This window comes from Crassostrea angulata, chromosome 7, assembly GCF_025612915.1.
Source record: "Crassostrea angulata isolate pt1a10 chromosome 7, ASM2561291v2, whole genome shotgun sequence".
NCBI lineage: Eukaryota > Metazoa > Mollusca > Bivalvia > Ostreida > Ostreidae > Magallana > Magallana angulata.
In genome coordinates, this window is record NC_069117.1 from 50,029,533 (window position 1) to 50,053,464 (window position 23,932).

Here is a 23,932-nt window from a genome sequence, read left to right on the forward strand (position 1 = left end):
GTCAAAGGTTCTGTCCACGAGTGTATGTGCAATTGTATGTGCAAATTGAAAGTGGGGGGGGGGGGGCTAGACTAATCCTCCGACATCTTGCGAAAAAAAAACCTATTTCACAAAATCATGAAAATCCTAATCCGGGGGGGGGGGGGGGGGGGGGTTATATACCTATACTTCAAAAACATAAATTTACCTACCGTTTTCCCCAAATCATGAAATTCCTAATCCGTGGGGGGGGGGGGGGGTAGGCCTATTACTCCAACTTTCTCAATCTTTCAAGGTTAGGAACAACTAGGCCTATATTTCCGGCGATAAAAAGTGTGTGTGTGGGGGGGGGGGGGGGGGGGGGCTAAACCCTCTATGTTGCTATGTGCCTAATGGTTAGGTCTACATTTGCAAAAAAAAAAGTGTTAGCCCCCCCCCCCCCCCCCGGTTCCGACGCCTATGCATGTAGTTTCACACATAGTTTGTCCATATCTCTGCACAAGAAATTATATGTTTGCTTCAAAAATCATTTTCAATCATAAATTATTTCTATATATAATTGAGATGAAGGTGATTTTTATCTTATTGTTTCAGTGTGTGTGTGTGTGTGTGGTTCTCTTACAAAATCCTCAAGTTTTAACCAAACATATCTTCGAAACTGTTTTTATGACCCCCCCCCCCCCCCCCCCCCCCCAATTTGGTGTGTTATTTTACCAGGTAAATCGACCCGATAGCTTTTTGAATCATATCTAGACCAAGACAGCTGCATATTACGGGTCACCCCTCTAATGGTAACTGTTTGCGGTTTACCTCAAACTTAATTTGTTGACATAAAACAGGAAACCCCTTGTCACCCAAAGCCAAATATTGCCTAGTTAGCTTTTGTAATGTTAGGTTGGTCGATAGGGATGGGTGCTACGTTGCTTTGAAAATTGTCATATTAATACATGTAAAATACCAAACGATGCACAGGTGCTTTAGGACAGGGCCTAGCATTCGGGACGATTTGCCTAGTTATTAAAACCAATATTGGTGTACATGTATATCTGAGTTAAAGATACATGTATTTCAGTTTTAAAGAGATCGATATTGCCAAAAAAGCATACATGCTTCCTTTTTCTGTAGTATAATATGCATGTACATGTATGCACACTAACTCGACCACATCTTTTCACGTCAAAATTAGCTTTTTCAACAAATACGGGATTTTATGATTTTATATGATATCCAAGATTTAAGAGTGATTTAAAATTCATTTTAATGAACAGTGTATCATTCTTATATTCTTTGTAAAAAGCTTACAATTCCAGCGTATGTGTATTTCACAGTAGTTCTAATAATCAATGAGGTTTGTTTCAAAATTCAAAAAAAAAAAACTGGCATTTTTGTTTTTAACCTTTGCAAAAGGCACATGATTTGTCATCAACAAGAACAGAAGGGAGGCGTATGTACGGGAGATTTATGCAGTCAACAAGTTCCATCCATTTCAAGTTGATTCCTTTCGATGGCAACTAAATGCATTACATAATTAAAGCTTGTAAATTTGCCGAGTGAAACGATTGGAGGATGATTGCAACCATTGCCAGTATCGGATTCGTATTTCCGTTTTCTGTATCTTTTACTGAATGTTTAATGAGTACAAATTTTGGCTGGGATCATTTGAACTGGTATTTAAGGATATTCTCTATTTGATTTTTATTTGATTTTATTTTTTTTTTTTTTGGTTATTAGTTCCCATATACTTATAGTTAAGTTATTGTTATAGTTAGTCTTTGAATTAGTAATTCTCTTATAAAAGGATCTAGCTCTCTCTAGTCAAATGTTTGTTAAGAACCTCTAATGATGTTTTGGTTGATGCCAATATTAAAATAATTAATTTTTGTTTTGAACATATTTTATGATTATATTAATTTGATATAAATAACAAAAAAACAAAAATATATTTTATAGCAAGGTGCTTCCCGTTTAAACACAGGACAAGGCAAATTAATATCTTTCAACACTTTATTGTAATCTACGGAAGCTATAATTGAGGCCATGCAGTTCAGTAAATAAATCAATTTATATTGCGTTACATCGCAATATTTATTGCGTTTTAATGCAATCTTTTATTACAAAATTGAATAGGTGATATCACCTTTTCAAAAAGTAAAATCATCTATTTGAATAGGTGATTTCATCTATTCAAACTCAAAGAGTGATACATGTATCTTTTTTTTTTCAAATATGTTATATCCCTTGTTCAATTCACAAGATAAATAGGTTATTGATAGATGATAATACCTATTCTAATAAATGCTATCACTTTTTGAATAGGTGATATCACTAATTCAAATCAGTGATATAACAATTACAATAAATGCGAAATCAGTCCGTCATATTGTATAAACATTTTCATTTCATTTGACAATGATATGATAAAGCATTTTGGATGGCAGTAATACATGCAGTGTATGTGCGGACTATTTGATTTTAGTGAATATTTAAGATTCGATTTATGAATAACAATATAAAAACCATTAGAAATAGAGGTGAGAGCACGACGAGAAAAGCGAGAAATGTCTAACATTACGTTTGATGGAAAATTGACGGATGATTGTGGCATAACATAAGTAACCTTTTTTTTGGTTTGAATAAACAAGTCAGGTTCAAATCAAAAAACAGTTTTGCAATAAAACGCAATAACTATTGCGTTTAAACCCAATACCTTTTGCGATTAAACGCAACGATTATTGCGATTAATCGCAAAATTATTGCGTTTAATCGAAGAAATGTTTGCGTTTAATCGCAATATTAGCTTAGCGTTTAGACGAAATTATTTTTTGCGTTTAAACGCAATACTTTTAAGTTTAAACGCAATACTTTTAAACGCAAAAGCTATTGCGTTAATTCGCAATCTTTTGCGTTTAAGCAAAAGATTGCGATTAAACGCAGTAGTTATTGCGTTTAACGCAAAAGAAATTATTGTTTCTTGTAAGCTGACCTCAATGAGCTTCCGTAGTAATCACCCCACCACCAAACTCATATTTTTGTTTAAAACATAAAAAGATATATTGCTTTTTATATAAAATTATCAATTTTTAAATTCCTCACCATTTTGAATATTGAAACCAATTCGATACGTCTAATCATACCCGATTCTTTGAAATGAACTGATTTCAAAATATTTTTGACTACAAAGTCATTAATTCAGGAAACCAAAATCGAGAAATAAATAAACATGTAGGCTACATAAATCTGAGCATATATTTATTTGAAATTTCGACTTGTCATTACTTTCAGTAAAGACTATATTTTTAGGTGTAAACAGACAATGCAGTATAACTGTCCTATTTATTCCGGATGTTTTCATACCTGGAATTTTAATCAATTTATTTAACAATCAAATGCTTTCTTCAGGCACGTAGCATCGGGGGGGGGGGGGGGCAGGGGGGCCTGCCCCCCCCCCCCCCCACTTTTTCTCACAGCAACTAATTTTTTAAAATTTACATATAAAAAATTGAATTGTCATGGAGTTGCCCCCCCCCCCACTTTTTTGGAGGATGTAAAAAATTGATATGGAAAAAAAGGGGAATTAGGATTGAAATTGAAGTTATATACTATGCCAGCCACCCCCCCCCCCCCACCCCAGATTATATATACCACAATGAATATTATCAAAATGTGTGTTTTAAAACAATTTAAACAAGGACTTGGACTTCCAGTTTTATACGTAACTATTTATTTCTTGCGTCAAAAAAAAATTAAAATGACGCTGGTTTCAAGCGAAACACACACCGATTGCGTGGTCTTAGCTCAAAAGACACACAAATCTTGTAAATTTCAGCCATGACAGAGTTGCCAACTATGGAATAGACAGGCCTACGTCACATTTCCGTTTGACACAACTACCCAAAGTCCAAGCTATTGCTAAAATGGTTCTACAAAATATCATATGATAGCATGTACAGCAGTTTGGCATCACATTACAATGATTAACTTCTATTAATCTTCGATCAAGCTTGTAATAGGTATTTTCTAAATTATTGAGTTCTTTCGTATACTAGTAGTCCACTCTACGATGTAAATGGCTTAACTGGTTTATAAACACTTTTGAATGATAAAGATATGTTTCTTTCTTAATTCGCCATAAAATTGACATTTCAAAATAAAATGGAACTCGTCCTCAATATCATTTTGATCATACATATTACAAAGACCGTCTGACTTCTCAACAAGTAGTTGTGCCTGCCTTTTTAATTGTTCAAAGAACGGAAAGAATTTCTATATTCAGTGGCGTCGGAAGCAAATTGAAAGTGTGTGGGGGGGGGGGCTAGACTAAGCCTTAGAAACTTGACAAGCGAAAAAAAACCTGATTCCCCAAATCATCAAATTCCTAATCCGTGATCCGTGGGGGGGGGGGGGGGGGGGGGGCTGTATACCTATAGTTCCAAGAAAATTTCTTACCTTTCAAATTTTTCTATGACTCCAACTTCTCAATATTTCAATCTTTTCAAGGTAAATTTAGGTGCTAATGTTTGCTGCGAGAAAAAGAGAGGGGGCTGAACCATAATGAATTTATTTGGTTTTACGTGGGTAAATTACTAGTACCCAATCTGTTTTTTTATGCAAACTCTTCAGTTTGCAAAATGTCCCATACAAACCTTGTAAATGTTATTGATTCGACATACTAGTATTTACCATTCTATCTAAATATTGCAATATATTGAACATTGACCTTCTATGTGTGTTAAAGCTCTATACTGTAGAATATCCTATCTAAATCTGTAATGAATATGGTCATCGTAAAAAAAAACCGTTTTGATACTAAAACATAAACGCGTGTGTATGATATATAAATATGTAAGTACAAACATTTTTTGTTGAGATTCAGTATAAAACCATTGATTAGTTAGTAATTACCTATGTATGAAAAAACGACCCGTCATTGGTTAAATATTTGTAATTTTCTTTCAGAACTAAGAAAAAGACAAATCAAAAATTTAAAAAATGCAGAATTAAAATTCTTTGTCCAGGATGGTAGTAAATCTGTTTAAAACCCCAAAATGGTGATATTATATCAATGGCATAGTGCAACACTACCCATATAAATTGGCGCGTGCCAAGCTCGTGAATTAATCCACGATAAAGACATGTCGTGTAGTTCAATTTTCTGTCGTCTGCTACTGTGGTTTGTTACCGTCTGCTATTGTAAGCATCATTCAAAATGTGTCAACATTACAGTTTTTGAGGTAAGGGTGTATGCAAAACTCGACTACTTTTACTTATCTAGCAATTTGCAAAAACCATTTGTAATTTTTCAAGATGGTATAATTCAGTGTATCACAGCACTAACTATGTTTACCTTTAGAATACCAAAATCAACATCTCGTGCGAAGATCTTGATATTTCTGAAAAAGGTGAGTTTTCAATTCTATGTGGGAAGGTAAAAAAAGTGTATTATTGTCCCAAAGAGTTATTCTAAAAACTCAATAACTGAATGCTTATTTGACATAAAATTCTAGGTTTATGGTCTGGCTTAAAGGGGCTTAAAATATCAAATGCATGTTAGTTGCAAGATTATAGGAAATCTAAAAGAGACGTAAACTTCTACAAAAAGTCGTTGAGAGAGTAAAAATACATATACATTTTTTTTCAATTAAGATTTATAAATGACTTTTCAATAATTGCATAATGAAAGTAATGATTGGGGACATTTTCATACCCCTGGTCAGTGGAAAACTGGAATATCTATTTTGTACGGATTTTATGTCCGTTTAGCAGAAATTTAAAATTTTTATTTTTAACCATCAGTTATTTTGATTTTTAAACAAAGGAGCAATTTAATATTTTGTCCACCTTTTATTGTCATTTTACTTTGAAGTTGTCATTACACATGTACATAGGACAAAACTAGTTTGAAAATTAACTAAATTGAAGAATTTTATTCTTGTTATTCCATTTCTATAAATTTTGTCTGATAGACATTGTTATTTTATCGATACATTCATCTATCCTCAGAGTGCCACAAGGACGTGGTTTTTGGACATTACGTCACTCCAACATACCGAGCTGTCAAGGATGTCCAGCGGACGTTTTTTAGCGAACGTAAACGAGAAGTCGCGTGGAATACCACGTGTAAGTTATCGCTGACGTACATCCCTACCCATAAAAAATAACATACTAGTAGTCAGGCCCGTACGTTAGAAAGAATTTAGTCATATGTACATATTATGATAAGGCACACCTTATAAAAATATGATGTGTTTAAACATATATTTGATTATTAAAATTTTTAAATTTTTTGTTCATGTTGTTCAACAGACGACTCGAGCACGGGAGGATATCTAGTGCTGTACCCCGAGGATCCGTCATGGTCAGCCTCTCTCTGTAATGTCATTTTGGTCAAATCGGATAGCTCCTTCAGGGTAAGGCAGCGAGTTCCTTTGATTGTGTTCAACTGCGTGTTTGGGACCCTTAAGGTTGCTGACTAAACACGGGACATTTTGTTTAAAGATTAAACCTTTAACAGAGCTCTAAAAATGTGATTTACATGTTAATTTACTATAAAAAGCCAGGAAAAGGCCATAAATATTAATTTTGTTGGGGAAAGTGCCGGTTAAAAAATTGTCAACCCAAGTAAAAAGCAGATAATAATGCAGTGAATTATTTAAACGGTTCTCCTTTGGGACTGACGCATTATGATTGAAAAAAGGGGGGAAATTAATTCACGGTGTGTAGTGGACTCCATGAATTATTTATGAACAATTTCAGGGGACCTTCAAGACCTACTTCCAAACGACTAGTACTCTCTTTCCCAATGTCCAGCCACTATGGAAAATTAAAAAAGAAAAGGGTAAATTGATTTCTGTGTGGTGGTTTGAAAGCCATGATTGTGTTTTTAAAACTTTCCAAGAGTTTCTAATTATCCACGTTTTAGTAGATGGTGGTACCAATTGTAGAAAATATCACTGTTTCTTTTAGAATGGGGTTCATCTTTATTGATAACCAATTGGATCGCTTCCTATTTGAACATTTCGTTTCAAGTTCAAACATGTAAGAAGTTCAACTACGACGTTGAACTATGGAAAAGCGACGGAAAATTATACGAAAAGAAAACAGTTACTCAGGTATTATCTTTAGGATTATATGATCGTAGCTTTAGTTATCCATGACATTTAGGAAAAAGTTTCTCTTCTTAAACAATACAGTTCTGATATTCTATCTTTTCATTACATGTCTAATTTCAGAACTTTGCGATATTTCTTGATATCGATCCGGGGTCATACTTTGCAAAGGTATATATAAAAAAAAATTGTGTTCTTTTACGACTGTTTAGAACTTTTAAAAATCGACATGCTATTACACATTCCTAAATTTTTATTAGATCAAGGTTAGCAACGCTGGCATTTGTCACTGTGTTAATAGCCACCAGTGTAAACAGTATGAGGACTGGAAAACAGATGACTTTATCCACCCCTCCCAGTGGAGAACTGGTAAGATCATCTCACGCTGTCTTGTTTGCCTCAAATAAAAAAAGAACAAAAACAAAATCAAAAAAACAAAAAACAAAAAAAAAAACATGGGACAAATAACACTAAAGATTATGCGTCAAATAATTATGTGTCGTAAAACTACTTAACCAAATAGGGAAACTTGATATTGATAAATGATGGAGGAAAACAAACACAATTATGACGTTTATTGGAACGACGTATCAATAATTCAATTTACTGTATACAAGAAAAAAAATCGCCGCGTTTTTTTTCCCGGCCTTTTCGCCCTTGTTGCCAGCTGTTGATTTTAAGACTGGGTAAATTCCAGTGTTTCAAATTGTCTCTCTTTGATTACATCTGTGTCTAGGCGAATTCAAGACGGAGCGAAACTGTTTGTAAGTGTAGAAGGGTGAAAATTACACGGGGTGAAAATAACCATGTGTACAGGGATTTCCGGTTTCTGAAAGTTTGGTATTATTTATATTCCTGTTGTACATGTATTGGTTGTCTTGTATACAGATTGGCAAACTCCAAAAGGAACACGATTAATGATTTGTACAACATTAGCTGCTTATTGCCTTATAATATCGTTTATATCGTTCGATGGGGTTTTATATTGTCATAGATCAGTGGCTAAAGTAGTGGGCTTCTGAACCGCAGATCATGAGTTCTAATCCAATTTTTCATCCAAAATTGCACATTTTTTTGCCTATTAGACTTAAATACTTCTTATCCATTTTGATATTTATCATTATAAAGTAATTTTCTGCTGATTTGATAAAATATTTCACGGTGTAGTGAGCCACCTTAACCCAATGCGCTACGCTGTTGGTGACAATTTTGGGAAAGACACTACCTATATAATTACACTTCATTTTTAAATTATTGTTTATTTCTATAAACAAAACGTCACAACATGGAGGTCTCCCATACCACCTTAATGTATCATTATATCTTTAGCATCAACCCCATTTACAAAATGTTATATGCATTAATGAATTTCTACAGCTGGCTTTTAACTTTTTTGTTGAGTATGTAAAGCTAGGCAAATAAATGTAAAGTATTAATTAAATGGTTTTAATTTTTGTCCAAATGTTTTAGAAGATGATTTGCAAAATTGAATTTCTACGAGTTCTTACATTATCAAAGAGTTAGTCATTTACTTCATACCAATTTTTACTATTATTTCGATGGTTATTGCTTGTTTTGTGGTATTTAATTGATAAAAGTAGTTACTTTTTGTGGGTTTTTCGGTTTGTTTTGGGTTTTTTGGGGGTTAGATTTTTATTTTTTTTTGGGGGGGGGGGGGGGCTTTTGTGTGTTTTGTTTTGCTCTGAGTATTTTGTTTGTTTGTTTTTGCTTTGTTTTGTGTTGTTTTTTTTATATCTTTTTTATTTGTTTGATTATTTTGATTTTGATGGGAATGAAGTGTGTTGGATAGAGACGATTATGTGCTAGTTGATGTATCTATTTGTTGTTAACAGAGAAGACAGCGGAGCGTTCCGTGCCGGTGACACTGGTGTACGCCGTCACCACTGTTATGGCCTTGACCTTCTTCGGAGTGATTGCGACTGTTGCTCTGACCATCTTTTTCAAAACCGTTTCAGGTACGTGAGTCGTAACATCACATTTTGCTTTTTGTAATATTTGGTAACTCGATCAGCACTGTTTGCCAAATCAATTCGCTGTAGAATTTTTAGCCCCTTTTTAAAAAAGAAAATTGTATGCATACATAAACCGCACTATGTCGTTGTTTTGTAGCCAGGCGTTTCAAAAAGACGCGAACAAAGAATAAAAGAAAGGTTATTTTGTATGCTACAAATGAAAACAAATGTCACCAAAAAGCTGTGATTGTTTTACAAAGAAATATCTCTAGTACCTGTAAACAACAAGTGAGCTGCAGGTTTATTGAGCCTGATGCTGTCTTCAAAAAGGAAATATTCAAAGTTCCAAGTAACACATTGCTCGTGATCATTCTATCAAAGTCCATGTTGAAATGTTTGCAGCGATCCGAGGACTTGGCTGTAAAGAAAACTTCAGAAATAATTTTTGTTAATCTTTTAGAGAAGTGCAAAATGATTGCAAAGATGCCATGGTCGAAAATAATGCCACATCAAGACAACATCACCATGTTCCATCTGCCTAAAGATACCGCAATGTTCTACCACTTCATTTTCACCCGTCTTCGTAAAATGAAAAACAAGGAGAATCCTCATATTGCCGAAAAAGCGCCGAATTCGGATAAAACGCTTTCGCAACTGCACAGGTCCCTACAAATAATTGATCACAGTGCCTCACGATTAGTCCCAGAAAAACCACGACCAAGGGCTTTGTCAAATCAGTCCTTCGACAGCATCTCACAGGTTATCGCCATTAACAAAAGGAGGAAATACCGATGCACCAGACGAATGCTGGGTTTCCAATTGACCTCGAACGGTTCCGAACACATTGTATTACCGGGTCATTTTACTTATACAAACGAGGATACCGCAACCGGCTGTGACTATGAAGGATTCATGGTTTCTTCTGCAGACGAGACAGAGAGTGACGTAGAGCAGAGGTTGTGGCACGATACATCCCCAAAGTACAACACTCGCAGTGCGGATCCGCGAAAGTTTTCGCTACTCTCGGACAATGGTCTAATGTCGGATGAGATGGAGGCAGTAAGCATCGGAGGGAAAAGTGTTTAATAATGTGTTATGCAATGAAGAACACTCGCTGTCAAACTTTTGGAAAGACTTAAAATCTAAACTTTACAAGCTTCTTGTTGGGGAAAAGTTCGGTATTATTTCTAATGATTTAAATACCCCCCCCCCCCTTAACAAATAAAATAATAATAAATTACATTATTTTAACCACTACATTAATTTGAGTAAGATATATTTTGTGTAATGAAATAATATGAGTGCGGAAAGTAGGTAAAGTGCCTGTAATACAATGTAGGATGGATAAGGGACTGAAAAAAACTGAGGACCATGCAACATGAAATACAGCATTACTTTAAAACATACATTCTCAGCTATGTTTTTTAACAACGTAACGATTTCAGTGTTCCTCAAGTTCAGCGATTCAAGCATAAAGTTTGCCTGAAAGAACCGAGCTATTTAGGTTATGGTACGTTTCCAGTAACAACTTTCGAACATTTTTTCGTCGCAAAATCCCAAGGATTATACTTATACATGTAGTTGGAAATCTGCTATTAAATGCTTTTTTCATGCTATAAAGCTAATTATTTAAAATTATTTATTTTTTATTTATTTTTTTGTTGTTGCTTTTTTGCATGCCTTTATAATGATACAAAGAAGATAATTTTAATAAATAAGCATTTGTCCTATGATATCGTATTTAACCGTGTTTTTTTTTCATATATGGTTTTAATCACAAAGTTCGGCATGTAGTTACACAAAGAATCCTTCACTAGATCCAATATGCCGAATACTTTTGTGTATAATAGTAAAACATGTACAGTATCTTTAAAATTATGTAAAATATATTGCTGGGTATGTCATTTACAAAACTTCTAAAAGGCGTTTTTTCATCTCGTTAATTACGTAAGCAAAACATTTTACTTGCAGTTTTCTACGTTATGTTTTGCAGTTTCAGGTTCAGTGGCTATCTTATAAAAGTAAATTAAAAAAAAACAACTTTTATGCAATGTGGTCTTCTACAACTTTGTTTCTATTGCTCTTTGTCTTCAGCAGACAGCATTTTTGTCCAACCCAGCAAGATTTAATTCTACATTTAAGTTGTTCAGTTATAACATAAGTGGGGAATCATATTATAAATTATAGAGCAAGCAGTTTTTTAATCTATATTATATGTATGGCATATAAGAGTAATGGATACACAGTTCAATGTTTAAGGAAAGAACAGAACAATCCAACAGAGGCACACATTTATATATATCGCGCTGTAGTATCCAATACCAAGCGTAAAATGAAAACCATTTAATTCAAGGCAAGAATTACATGTACTTGACTTATTCTGAATCATTGGGTAACCGTTATTTGGTTTTAAAGTACTTTAAAGGTAAAATCTATTCTTTTGTTTTAAGGTTCTCCGATCCTCAGCCTCAAAGTATTTTTTTCATCATAGAAAAATTATTTATCCTTCAAACTTTATAAATAAAATTAAATTGTGAAAAAATCTATTCATGGTATCCATGCATTTTATGAAGTTACTGCAAATTTGGCCATGATGGATATGATAGGTTAAAAGAAGTCAATATCAAATTAGAAAAAAAAATAAACCGTTGTACCCCCTGCATCCGTGGCTCGACCCCTTTACCTAGTACATCTCAGCCAAGCAGTTCGCTGAGTAACAGAGCGTAATATTGACACTACAATACAAATCTAAATTTGTCAATATAAAAGGCAGATTTAATATGGTACAAATAAAAAAAATCTAGATAATTTAGAGTTATAGAACATTGTTAAGGATCGGAGATCGTTAAATCAGTGTGCACCATATCATTCAGAATAATTATGCCTTTGCAATCTAGTATGGCATGCCACACTACCATAAAGAAAACAAACGAATTAAATAATAATTTTAATACAAAATTCTTGTTTGCTTTTATAAACACGGTTACAATGAAAAATATCACAATAAATAAAACACAATCTCATAATAAATATTATTTACACTGCATCATTATATAACAGGATTTCTTTGGACTTTGTGTTAAGATGTATGTGTGTGTGAAATAATTAACCAACTAATCACAAAATAAAATAAGAATATAGGATAAATCGCTAGTGCTTTTCGATGTGATGGCTGGCTGTCTGCTAGGAAGGCTGTGGAAGCTGAAATGAAATGTATCAAAGTGTCAGCTAAAACTTTATTGAGAGTTATTGTAGATACATGTTTTATTATTTATGACTGCAAAGGTACCGGTATTTCATTTGGCCATGGACATGTATTCTATATAACAAATTTACAGTAATGAATAGGATTATTTTATGATAAAAGCACAATGTACTGTTCATTGTAATATTTACCGAATGTGGACCATCCAAATGCTGCTATGACAATCACAAATCTGATGATGAACAGAAGCGTTGATTGGGTGGCTATGAGAATAATTCGGCACACGATGAGAGCCACCGTTAACGGACAAACACAATACCCCAGCACACAGATACTCTGAAAAAATGAGCTGCAAACAAGAAGAAAACATAAATTAGTCCATTGTGTACCGGTATTTTACATTCAAAAACCATCATTACCAAATTACAGTCAAACCTTGTTATTTAAAACTTAAAAGGAACAAGAATTTTTTTTTAGATTTCATACAATGTTAGATTAATGGGTTATATACCAGTAAATAAAGAAACAGTAGTTGGGACTTCCAAATCACTTAAATATCCATGGTATTTCAGATCCTGTCAGAAATATCAAAGTCTGATTCTTTTGGACCTTGATGAAAGCTGCTTGGTACAATTTTTCAGTATTAAAGTATCGAATAATTTTCCATATAAACCAATTATGTTAGAAAGTTATAGACTTTTGCCTATCTACACCAGTAGAATCGCGGTCTCCTTTCAAAGTTAGAAACATTCAAAGTAGATAAAATAAAAATAAAGCAAACTGCATCATGGGAATGTTTAGAAAAAGGATCTGTTTGATATCGTCTCCTGATTGATAAGGTTTTTTCAACCCGCATGTTATGCAACAATATTAAACAAGGCAACCTTCAGAAATATTAGTGAACAAAATGTAACCTGGTTTATTTTTGACTTGCTAAAACATTAACCATCGTTTAAAAGCATTTACAAAATTTGATATAAAATTGGACCAAGCAGCTTGAGTTATAGCCACCATAACATTTTGCATACATAAAGAAGCAAAATATTTTTGAAAATTAAAATTAACTATGCAATGCAGGTTTGCATGCACACAGGCAGGGATTGTTTTGGAGAGGATTTTATTTTTTGGAAGACTTGGAAGACAAATATGCTCAAAGAAACCCAGTAGACAGTTTGTACTTGTTGTTATGTAATTTAAGACTTACATGTTTCCTCCGAGTAGTTTTGTGTTGAGGGTGACAACAACAGCACCCACCCAAAAGATGACAAAAACTTCAGCAAACTGTGGCCCGCCATCACCCTTGTCTTTATTGTTACTATTGCTACTGTCTGGAGATGATCCTTGTAACATTCTATAAAACAAATTTTGTGACCAATGATAAAAAGTTCAAAAGATTGAAAAACCAATGATAAGTGCAGTTTACCAATTCATGATTGACAGATGTTCGAGAAAAAAAAATGTGGTGAGCAAGATAATTAGTGGCTGTTGATTATAATTAATATAGAAGACTTTAACAGAACAAGAAACGGAAACGTAAGTGCCATGAAAAACAAAATGCTTTTAGTTTCGCATCTACATGTAATTGGAATAATCATTACCAGTAATAACCAGTTCTAGAAATGATGCATCACCCGTTATTAAGTTTAAATGCTGCTGCTGAAATACTTACATTGCCATGAACACACACAGAATTAATGGACCCCAAAGATCCCCTGAAATAAAATGGAACAGTGGTTTTCATCACCTTAACTTAGAACTTGGTCAAAAAGAGAAACTAATTAATTTACATGCATTGACAACATTTTCTACTTACATTCTTTTAAAAGTGCTTTGCTTTGTTTGGGATACAGTACATGCCAGAATTTGATTCCTATTGCTTTTAAATCTCTCATCTGTTAATTTAATTAAAAAAGACAATGTTAAAATTCCATCAATAATAACACACTAAATAATGTCTGGTAAAAAAATTAATTGTATAGTATTAAAGGTAACAGATTACAATGAATTTTAAATTTAATTTTACATAAATTATAGTCTGTCCTTACATAAACTACATTCATTCAATGGAATGCAAAAAGTCTATGATTTTCTGTTTTAAAAACAATATCTCTATCAGTCTATCCGTTAAAATTCCAATAGAGGCCAAAAACAAAAAGCTTACAGGGATTTTAATAGCAAATGACATGAGATAACTGATAAAGTTTAAAAATGATAAGATGTGCTCTGAGAACTTCATGATTTAATGATGTCAGATTTCCTATCATTACTCACTGAAAGAATTTTTTTATTGCATCAATATTTCCACGGTTAAAAAGAAGAAACTCATAAAAAGAAGGTATCTAGGAATTTTTGCCTTACATCAAATTGAACTGTTCTCTGTTGATATGCATGTGATTTTATTAAGAAATTTTACAATAAGTGACAGGGAGAGTAACCTCTGGCTTCAGTAGGACAGACCATTGAGGAAATCTAGAATACTAACTATGGTTTCTCTGACTGGTTCGTCCAATGTATTAAATTCCTGTTCTTCACCTTCTATACCTGCATTAGGGGACAGAATTTCCCCCTCCAGCGGAACATCATTCAGACCCTAAATCACAAATAAACAATGATTTAGGGATAAGTTTGCTTTAATACTAAACACCCAGTTTAGTCAGTACTGTAATCAGAGACATCAGTATCAATAAAAAAAATGTTATTTGTATTTCAGGACCTTAATCAAAATCAAAATGCATAGTTTCTTTCAAGATGCAGTCAGATTGGATAAGTATGCTGTCATACCAGAGACATAAAAACATGATTATTGTTGTTATTTTGTCATACCAAGGCCATAGCACCTGAGAAAATTCGAACATTATAGAACCGCAGGTGAATTTAACACAACTTTTATACATTAATTTGACAATTATACAGCTATATAAACTAGACACTACACACTTCAAATGCAAAATACTTAAGACAAAACACAATTTTGCACCTCTTGATTTTTTAGGAAATCAACCGATTCCACGTCAGCCATATTGGAGATTTCTATTTCCGGTGAATTCGGAATAAGATATCTATCTTTAAAATCAATAGCAAGTCAAGAGGCCTTCCGATTTAGGGGTTTCCCACCAAACACAGTGATACACGTGTGAACATACAAACCAAAACAAAGTGAACATGATGGATGAAGCTAGTTTACGTTGTGCTGTTTTTCGAACATTTTCACTGCTTATAGGCCTAATTTTATTGATTTCATCCGTAACTCTAACCAAGGAAGAATCACCAGATGCTTATAAAGGAAAGAGATCTCCATTAGAATTGTGTATCCTTTGAACACTAAAAAATTATCATTTCTTCCATACAGATAAACATGTACAGCATGCAAATTAACATTCGAAGTAGCTGAAAGCGCTTTATGTGCTTGGTTTTAACAGATACTAGTATATACGTCCCTGGTTTTAATTTTTGTTAGAAAACTAGCTTTCAATGTAATTTCTCTTGTGCTTTTATTTCGCATCAAGAGATCAAAGTAATGATGAACCCTTGGTTTTATTAAAAATAAATTAAATGAGCATGTTGAAGACGGTGACTCTTAATTTAATTTGTAAAATTGAAGTGGGCAAGAATTGCAAATACAATAGACCCCTTCATGGTAACTGCGGTACTGCTCTTTTGCATGAATTCAGGGCTGTCCCAAGATTCGGAGAAGGCTGCAGTTCATTAATTATCAAGCCGAGCAAATGTTCTACTGAGATTATTTATACATGTGTATAGTACATGTACATGTAGTCATGCATGTTCATAAATATTCATATTTATTTCTTTCTTGAGGTTATAATCATTAAGTGAAGACCCTGCAAAGTCACCTCAATGAATAACATAAAATATGCATGTACAATCTATTAACCTAACAAATACATCCTTCTAATAACAGGATTTGTGCACACATTAGTTTAGTAAACAAATATAGTTTTAGATTAGCTATAGACAAGAAAAATTTCTAAGTACTTTATATATAGGTATCTTATTATTTAATTAATACCAATACTGTGGAATCATCAATTTTCGTGGGGGCCAATTTTCGTGGATTCCTGAAATTCTATAGGTTCGTGGGGACGTAATTTCGTGTATTTTCTTATACCTACAAAACGAAATATGACTTTATAACCCTAATATATTATTCGTGGAGGATGTTAATTCGTGGATGAGAGGTACCCACGAAATCCACGAAAATTGAGCCACCACGAAATCTAATGATTCCACAGTATAACAAAGAACTAAGGATTCATGTTAATTAATGGACAAGACATAACATATTTTATGAGTATTGATGATAAGTGTTCATTATATTTTTAATTTATGATATTCATTTAATACCTAAACAGTGGGTCCACTGCTTAATCTACAGACGTCGTCAGCCAGGTCCACCCGTCGTTGGTCGTTTCGACTCCTATCCCGGAACATCCTCGAGGTAGAGAGTCAGCAGTGATTGGCTAAATCATTGCCCATCTGTAGATGGCATCCAGCTCTGCACTGCTCTTCAACACCATAAGCAGCATGATGACTTCTCTGCTGTTGTTGACAGTCTCTGTGTTCCTGCTTTTCTTTCTTTCCCCTTAATTCGCAGGACTGTCATTGCTTTCCACTTAGACTGGGCTGGGAATCTTCTTCAGCCAATCTCCACTGAGAAAACCCATACACTCCACCCTTTGTCGGGATGTCATCTGCCAGATTTTTATACTTTAATTTCTTCCTCTGGTAGGCCTCCTCCCATGGAACCGTAAGCTCCACCATTAATATCTCTCTGCCTTTTTGGGACCATAATACGATGTCATGGCGGAGTTTGGTTTGGAAATACCACTCATCGACCGAGGTCTGCCTGCATTTCCCATGATGTCGCTGAATCCAAGATGGACTTCTGTTCTGAGGGTTTCTTGTTGGATGGCATTCCTTCACAAAGTTGATATATTTACCATCTCTCTTATGCCCTCTCTTCTTCTTCCATTCCTTCTCTATAATGTCAGCTAGCTCTCTGAGTATTTGGTCATGTCTCCATCTGTACCTGCCCTGTGTCTCAGAGACATCACATGATGATAAGATGTGTTCCAGAGTACCTCTCCTTCCACATAGATCGTATTTCATATTTTCTGTTAGGCCCCACTTGTGTATGTTGGTTGGCAATGGCAGTAGATCATACACTGATCTTAAAAGGAACTGGATGTGCTGTGGTTCCTAATCCTCCAGATCTCTCCTAAATTCAGCTTCCCATCTGATGTTGTCCATCTTGTTCATGCACCTTGGCTTCCCATTTCTGTTGCTCTTGCCTTTCTTAACTCTTCTTCTATTTGGCGGATCTCTGCCTGAACCATTCCACATTTCTCCATGTTGTTGCTTATCTGTGACTGCTTCCTAGCCCTTTTCTCGCCTCTACTACTAAGCCAACTATATCTGCATGCTTCAGCCTGCTTTCTGCCTGGTGGACTGTGGCACTGGCTGACCACATATCCCTGCTTTCAAGATCTTCTCATCCTTCAAATTTCGTAACGAGAGGACTAACAGGGCTTTAGCAACTTTGAATTCTTCTACCAAAGATGATATTGGCAGCTAGAGTTTAGATAAAGCACTATCCAGTCCAAGGCTTTTGGAGAAATCTGTTTACCGTCCTTTCCAATGCTTCCACTGTCGTACTCAAGACTTCAAAGGGGGTTAGACGCCATAGTAGATGGGGCAGCAGGCCATGTTGGTACATCCACACTTTAAATTTCCCTTACAACACAGTCTTGTCTATAATCTTGACTTGAGTCCCTCTATTACTTTCCCTTCCAGTTGCTTGATGTTTCCCTAGTCCTTCAGGCTAGAATCAAACTATTTTCCTAGGCACTTCATGGGTTTGTCCACAATAGATGGTATCTCCTCGTCTTGTATCTTTAGTGCAAACTTCTTTGTCTCTTTCTCCTTCGTTATAATTAGGCTTCTTGACTTCTGGGGCTTGATCTTCATTTTAGCCCAGCTTATCGTTTCATCAAGGGCATCAAGTACCCAATGTGCCTGGACATGTGTTGTTGTAGTGATGGTAATATCATCCATGAAGCCTCTGTTTGCAGGTACTAGTCTTGTTCCTGTTGATGTCTTGGGGCCTTTTGTTTCCTTTCCTGCGGCACTGATTATCAGATTCATTTGAGTAGGAGCATGCCAAACAAGTTTGACATATTAAAAAACCTAATGAATTTTATAAATAAAAAGAATCTTGCAAACATCTGTGGGATGCTAGTATGGTTCCATAATAAGACTGAGTTGTTTCAGCATTTGTCAACAACAACCTTCAATGGTGAACAGGCAAAATATGCAAAAACTGGATTTAGATGTTGTCTCCTTTCTCTCTGCCACTCTCTCCTCTTTTTCCGGAACTACTGGTATGTTGTATGAGCCCACTACACATTCCTTTTTTTTTTCAACCTTACCAACCTTTTTTTTTCAACCTTACCAACTTTACCACTCTTAGAGTTCTGGGAGTTCCTTTTACTGACTTACCTTCAAACCCTCTACATCCCTCTTACACAGGGTGATACTAAATTTTCTAGACTGGTTGTTATCATTCAGTATCTCCAAGAACCAATGGTAGAGACCAATTGTTCACTTGATCCAGTCCTATAGATTTAATTTTGGCCAAACCCATATATCTGTCGGCAAAGATCTCATGCAATTAAAGGTTTTTGAATAATGCTTCAGCTGGTTGTCTTTCCTTAGCCATTCACAGATAAAAAATTATTTCAAGAACACAGAGCAATACAGCTAGAGGCGGTCAAATCCATCCAGAACTATGGAGAGTACAAACAGCGACACCAACTTGTCAAGATGACGCTGGAGAAACTGTTTAAAGTAACAAGAATTTTCACAATAAAACCTTTCAAAAACATGAGGAAGTTAAAGTACCACCCAGTTATGTTCTTTGAACTATGACCAGGTCTCAAATGAATTTCTTTGTTTTGCAGGTCATCAGTGAAGCCAAAGTGAATTTGACTGTGTGGGGGTATATACCAGGAGACCCTTTCCCTGAAAATACCACTATAAGGGATGGTAAGCTTGTACTAGAATCTTACTGTATTGTATTATGGATATTGCAGTATATATATTTTTATAACATATATATGCTGTAGAAGTTATAATTATATATTTTTTCTAGCTGCAGTGCTAAAATACTTCATTCCCACATGAATCACTATTAATAAAGAGAGCATTTCATTGTTTTATCGATAATGAAAGTGACTTTGAAAGGAAATGATGATTTAATTTAATATAGAAAATTGATTGTCACAATTACATGATTTTGATTATTTTATCCATTGATTCAAAGATTCTAGTCATTTGTATTGCTCAATAACAACTTAACAAGTTCACATCCCATTACTTAGGTTAAAAAAACCTAACATCAGGGATGTATTTGCGTGTACAGTAAATGAAAAAAAAATGATAATAAAATTTTTATCACAAAGCTTGGTATTTGATAACTGCTCACACTGTGTTGTAGATTATTATCTTGGGTCTTAAAGGAGCCACACAGTTTTCTCTTACCTTGTAAGCTTACCTCATACAATGTCAAACAACTTCTGTGCATGTTAGCTCAGATAACATTCAAAATTTAGAAATTTCTTCAGATTGTTGAGCATGATATACAGGTTCAACATAAGATTACTTGTTTTTAAAATCTTCATAATAATTGATGCATATGGTAATCCAATGCATGTAGAGAGCAAAATTTAAAAAAATTTGTATTATCTCTTAAATTGTAATTTGTAAAAAAAATATATTGCTAAATTTAGATCATTGATTGAGGTTAGCATAGCACCATTTTAAATTCCATTCAACTGAGTAACTGAATATTTCATTCAAACAGCTATAAAAATGTTCCAACATTCTATGCCACCCAACAAAACAAGGGCATATGCTCTCCTCTCTCTCTCTCTCTCTCTCTCTCTCTCTCTCTCTCTCTCTCTCTCTCTCTGGTTTTTTAAAGTTAAGAGTTGATTGTTTTGTGATTTTGTTAGATAAAGAAACTTTTAAAACTAAAAGAATGAAGTCTTTAATATGCACATCTATACTAAAAGTTGCATAACAATATGTACGATAAATGAACAGGAGTGTAAATATTAGAATATAGAATGCATTTAACACATAAGAAAATATTAAACTGTAATGGAATGGGAGAATAAATCATGGACCAGACTGGGATTTGAACCAGGGCCCCCTGAATCTCTGGTCAGGTGCTAGGTGCTATACCAACTGAGCTATCTGGCGCCGGTATTTGAACTGGTCTGACCATCACATTCCTTCCCCCCCCCCCCCCGTAAATGATCTTCGCCCTCAAAGATCATGCCTGGTTCTTCCCCAGGCAGAAGTTAACTTGTCAGTTTTAGGGTTGGCACAACACCAAAAGTAATGGGATGGGAGAAATAATGACAGACCACACCTGAATTCGAACCGGGGCCCCCTGAATCTCTAGTCATGTCTCTACCGACTGAGTTATCTGGCGCCAGTATTTTAACTGGTCTGACCATCACAAAACATTCTAAACTTGATAATAAGTATGAATCTATTTTGTACATTTTTTATGATCTTAGCAAGCCCTTTGAATCTTATAGTTACAACCTAGAGCATATAAAGCTTAGTGGGTTATTCCAAACTAAGCCCTGACTAAGCTATACTGATTTGCAGGGAAGAGGTTAAAGGAAATGTCAAATCAATTATTGCATCCTTCTGTATTAATATATGTAGTGCTAGAGTGAAGTTCACCCCTTTTAATAAAAAAAATCCCAGTTTTTTCTGCTAATCTATCCAGGTTTAGTCAGTATTTTTGTTGTTTTGATTGGCTTTGATGAATTTTGGGTACCAGTAATTCTTTTTATTTTCTAGTAATAATAGAAAGCTGTTTTCCAAGGCCACACTCGGAGTTGTTTGGCATACATCAATTTTTCCCTCGAAACTTTACTTGTGTATTGAATTGTTTTTATAGATACACATGTACATGCATTATGGGCTGCTGTACATGTCATGTTTTGGGGTTTTGACATGCCACAGCATGATTCTTAATGTATATAGGATAATATTCGCCTCAGGGTGTAGTAGCCAAGGGGGTCCATCCACATTCTGTAGTAGCCACAGTTCTGCACCTTATATCAACAATACCGTAGAAATCATAACTGTTATTTTAAAATTAAAATATTTAAGCCTGCAATATTTTGCTTCTTCAATCTTAAATCGGAGGGAAGATAGTTTTGGATTTAAGATGTATATTATAATAATAAATACAATAGTAGTCTAATGATCATTGTTCATATAAACTTGTAGAAAGTTGTTTACTTGTGCCACCTTGAACTATGCCTAGAATCTGGTGTTTTGGAACGTAGGAGTTTATCACATAAACACAATGATAGAGAAAAGAAACTCTAAAGTTTTATGCGTGTATATAGACCCACAGGAGCAAGTTGGCTTAAATAACATGCTGTTTCCCATGAAGTTCTGACATGTGATGGTGACCAAGCTGCAAAAAACAAAGTAGATCCATATTACCTTTATTGCAGCTGTAAATAAAAAACTACCGGTAGTACAAGTCACATATGCGACTTGTTCACCTTCACGGGGGTTGAGCATCTGCAGAAGTATGGCATCACCATATATCATTTAGTCTGTGGGTTTATATTCTGTTTGTAACAAATGCATCTGGGTAAAATGCTGAATCCATATGTGTAGTCAGAGAATAGGGTTGAGCGTAGATCATTGACCCATGGCAGTTTTATGATCATGGAAGGCACAATCATTCATCCGTTTCAAACTTTGCAGTTTGCAGTGAACTGACTTGGTTTTGTTGCACATTGCTTCCAAGAGGTCAACGTTCTAGGTCACATATCACTAAATATTTATATTGCAAAAAAAAAACAGTTGAAGTTCTAACCTTTGAGCCTTTGATTCTTTTATGTCTAGGTCTCTCAAAAGTGTTTGAAAATACGGCCATGTTTGGAGACTTGGTTCTTCGCCTTCCAGACATTGTTCATTCTATATACGATAAAAATAAAGACTGGCAGTTACTCCTTGGATGGTGCTACTGGTTCTGCAAAGAGTCAGGAGTGTTTGATGAGACAAATGGAAGGCTTCTCCATTTGGTATGCTTTATTATTATCTGTTTGACTGTCAAATTTTGTACATTTTGATTTAAAGATGCCATTTTTGATAGAAGAGCTTTGAATTTATTTGAAGAAAAGCAAAGCCAAATTACTCCATCTTGTGTATGGTAATTACGTGAATTGTTTTGTGTTTTGATGCTAACTCACTGTACCCACACAATTTGCACAAACTATTCTCTTAGAGCTGTTTGTGAAAATTAGTGTCAGCAGCATTCCTAATAACTTCCGAAGATCTGAAACATATGTTGATTTAGTAATTATAAGACTTCCTTTAATTAGACATTCTGCTAGATAGTGCTGAATGAATTCTATGAAAGTAGGTTATTCTTAGTTTTGATAACAACACTCTGATATCTTCTTTGCAGATGGCACAAGAGGTCAAACTGATAGAGAGAGAAGAAAACTACATCAACCCCTTTACACTGGAGAGCCAACTCAAACAGGTAGAAGGCTTATGAGGAAGGCATGGCATATTCATTACTTCTGTAGCAAACAAAATAGTCGATGCCATTGCATGATATAATGCTTTATGACTCCTCCAGTGATATGCCTTGATATTTTTTTCTTCACAGCAAAAACAGAGACATGGGGAGAAAAAAGAAATAAAAACAAAGAAGAAGAAAAAGGAAAGGAAGAAAGGGCCACAGATAACAAGGGTTGAACTTTGATCAAAGAAAATTCCAGGGAGGGGGGTTGGGGCATTTTGGGCTCCATGTTTTTCATATTAAATATATTTTTGTTAATTCTAATGTCTTGTGTATTGTTTCCTTCCCTGATTTAAATGCATTATGAAGATGAAAGCTGTTTTTAAGACAATGGATTATAAAATCAATTATATGTGCAGATATTTGAAAGCTATTTATGAAAACCATAGACAAATAAATGAATTGTACTTATGTACATTACCAACGTGGTTACAGTTGAGACCCTCTAAATAACAGACATCCTATGGGGGCCTTTTATGTTTATTCATATTATATACTATTTAGATTATGATTGTTAAAAAATCACTTAAGTGCCTGGCTTTATGAACAGAATCTGGGGAGGGGGGGGGGGGGGGGTTACTGACAATGCACCATGTTTTATGCTGGCATTATTTCTTCTACGAACATCTCCCAAGGTAGCGAGAATGAGCTAACGATGTAACGGAACAGCGAGGATGTATGCAACAGATTACAAGGTGGATAAAAAAAATAATATCCACTTTGATAAGCTGGCGGTGTGTAGATAAACTCCGTAGTACAGTCGTGCAGCTGTTGGGGTCGTCTTTTTAGACCTAGTTTGTTATCAAAAAATCTTTGGATAGAAACTTCAATGGTAAAATGTAAGATCCTTGGTGATGTGTTTCCTTGAATCGTTTGTCGGGTGAGGAAATCTAATGTCAGATGAAGTTAAATTAAATTTTTATAAAAGTGTCCTCTAAAGTACACTTATGATAACCAAGACCTGTACTTGGGTCGAAAAAGCCGACGCCCAAAACATTGCTTTTTTCTTGGAAAAAATCCA

At 34.7% G+C, this 23,932-nt stretch overlaps 3 protein-coding genes across 3 annotated transcripts; 2 read left to right on the top strand and 1 right to left on the bottom strand.

Annotated features, from left to right (window-relative positions):
* Positions 1 to 5,038: 5,038 nt before the first annotated feature.
* Positions 5,039 to 10,739, top strand: LOC128156317 (uncharacterized). The gene is made up of 10 exons (XM_052818412.1): positions 5,039 to 5,210; positions 5,330 to 5,378; positions 5,980 to 6,096; positions 6,283 to 6,386; positions 6,733 to 6,814; positions 6,943 to 7,088; positions 7,209 to 7,256; positions 7,346 to 7,454; positions 8,939 to 9,061; positions 9,216 to 10,739. The coding sequence occupies exons 1-10, from the start codon at positions 5,112 to 5,114 to the stop codon at positions 10,142 to 10,144; spliced, it is 1,806 nt and encodes a 601-aa protein (XP_052674372.1). The 5' UTR covers positions 5,039 to 5,111; the 3' UTR covers positions 10,145 to 10,739.
* A 1,253-nt stretch (positions 10,740 to 11,992) lies between these two features.
* LOC128192675 (protein YIPF6-like) lies at positions 11,993 to 15,342 on the bottom strand. Its single transcript, XM_052865550.1, has 7 exons — positions 15,241 to 15,342; positions 14,746 to 14,853; positions 14,077 to 14,155; positions 13,933 to 13,975; positions 13,468 to 13,614; positions 12,455 to 12,612; positions 11,993 to 12,259 (listed from the first exon to the last, which is right to left on the bottom strand). Exons 1-7 carry the CDS (start codon positions 15,280 to 15,282, stop codon positions 12,138 to 12,140), a joined length of 699 nt encoding a protein of 232 aa, XP_052721510.1. The 5' UTR covers positions 15,283 to 15,342; the 3' UTR covers positions 11,993 to 12,137.
* Positions 15,342 to 23,170, top strand: LOC128192674 (coiled-coil domain-containing protein 134-like). The gene is made up of 6 exons (XM_052865549.1): positions 15,342 to 15,570; positions 19,006 to 19,127; positions 19,241 to 19,325; positions 22,227 to 22,405; positions 22,792 to 22,869; positions 22,999 to 23,170. The coding sequence occupies exons 1-6, from the start codon at positions 15,426 to 15,428 to the stop codon at positions 23,092 to 23,094; spliced, it is 705 nt and encodes a 234-aa protein (XP_052721509.1). The 5' UTR covers positions 15,342 to 15,425; the 3' UTR covers positions 23,095 to 23,170.
* Positions 23,171 to 23,932: the final 762 nt, after the last annotated feature.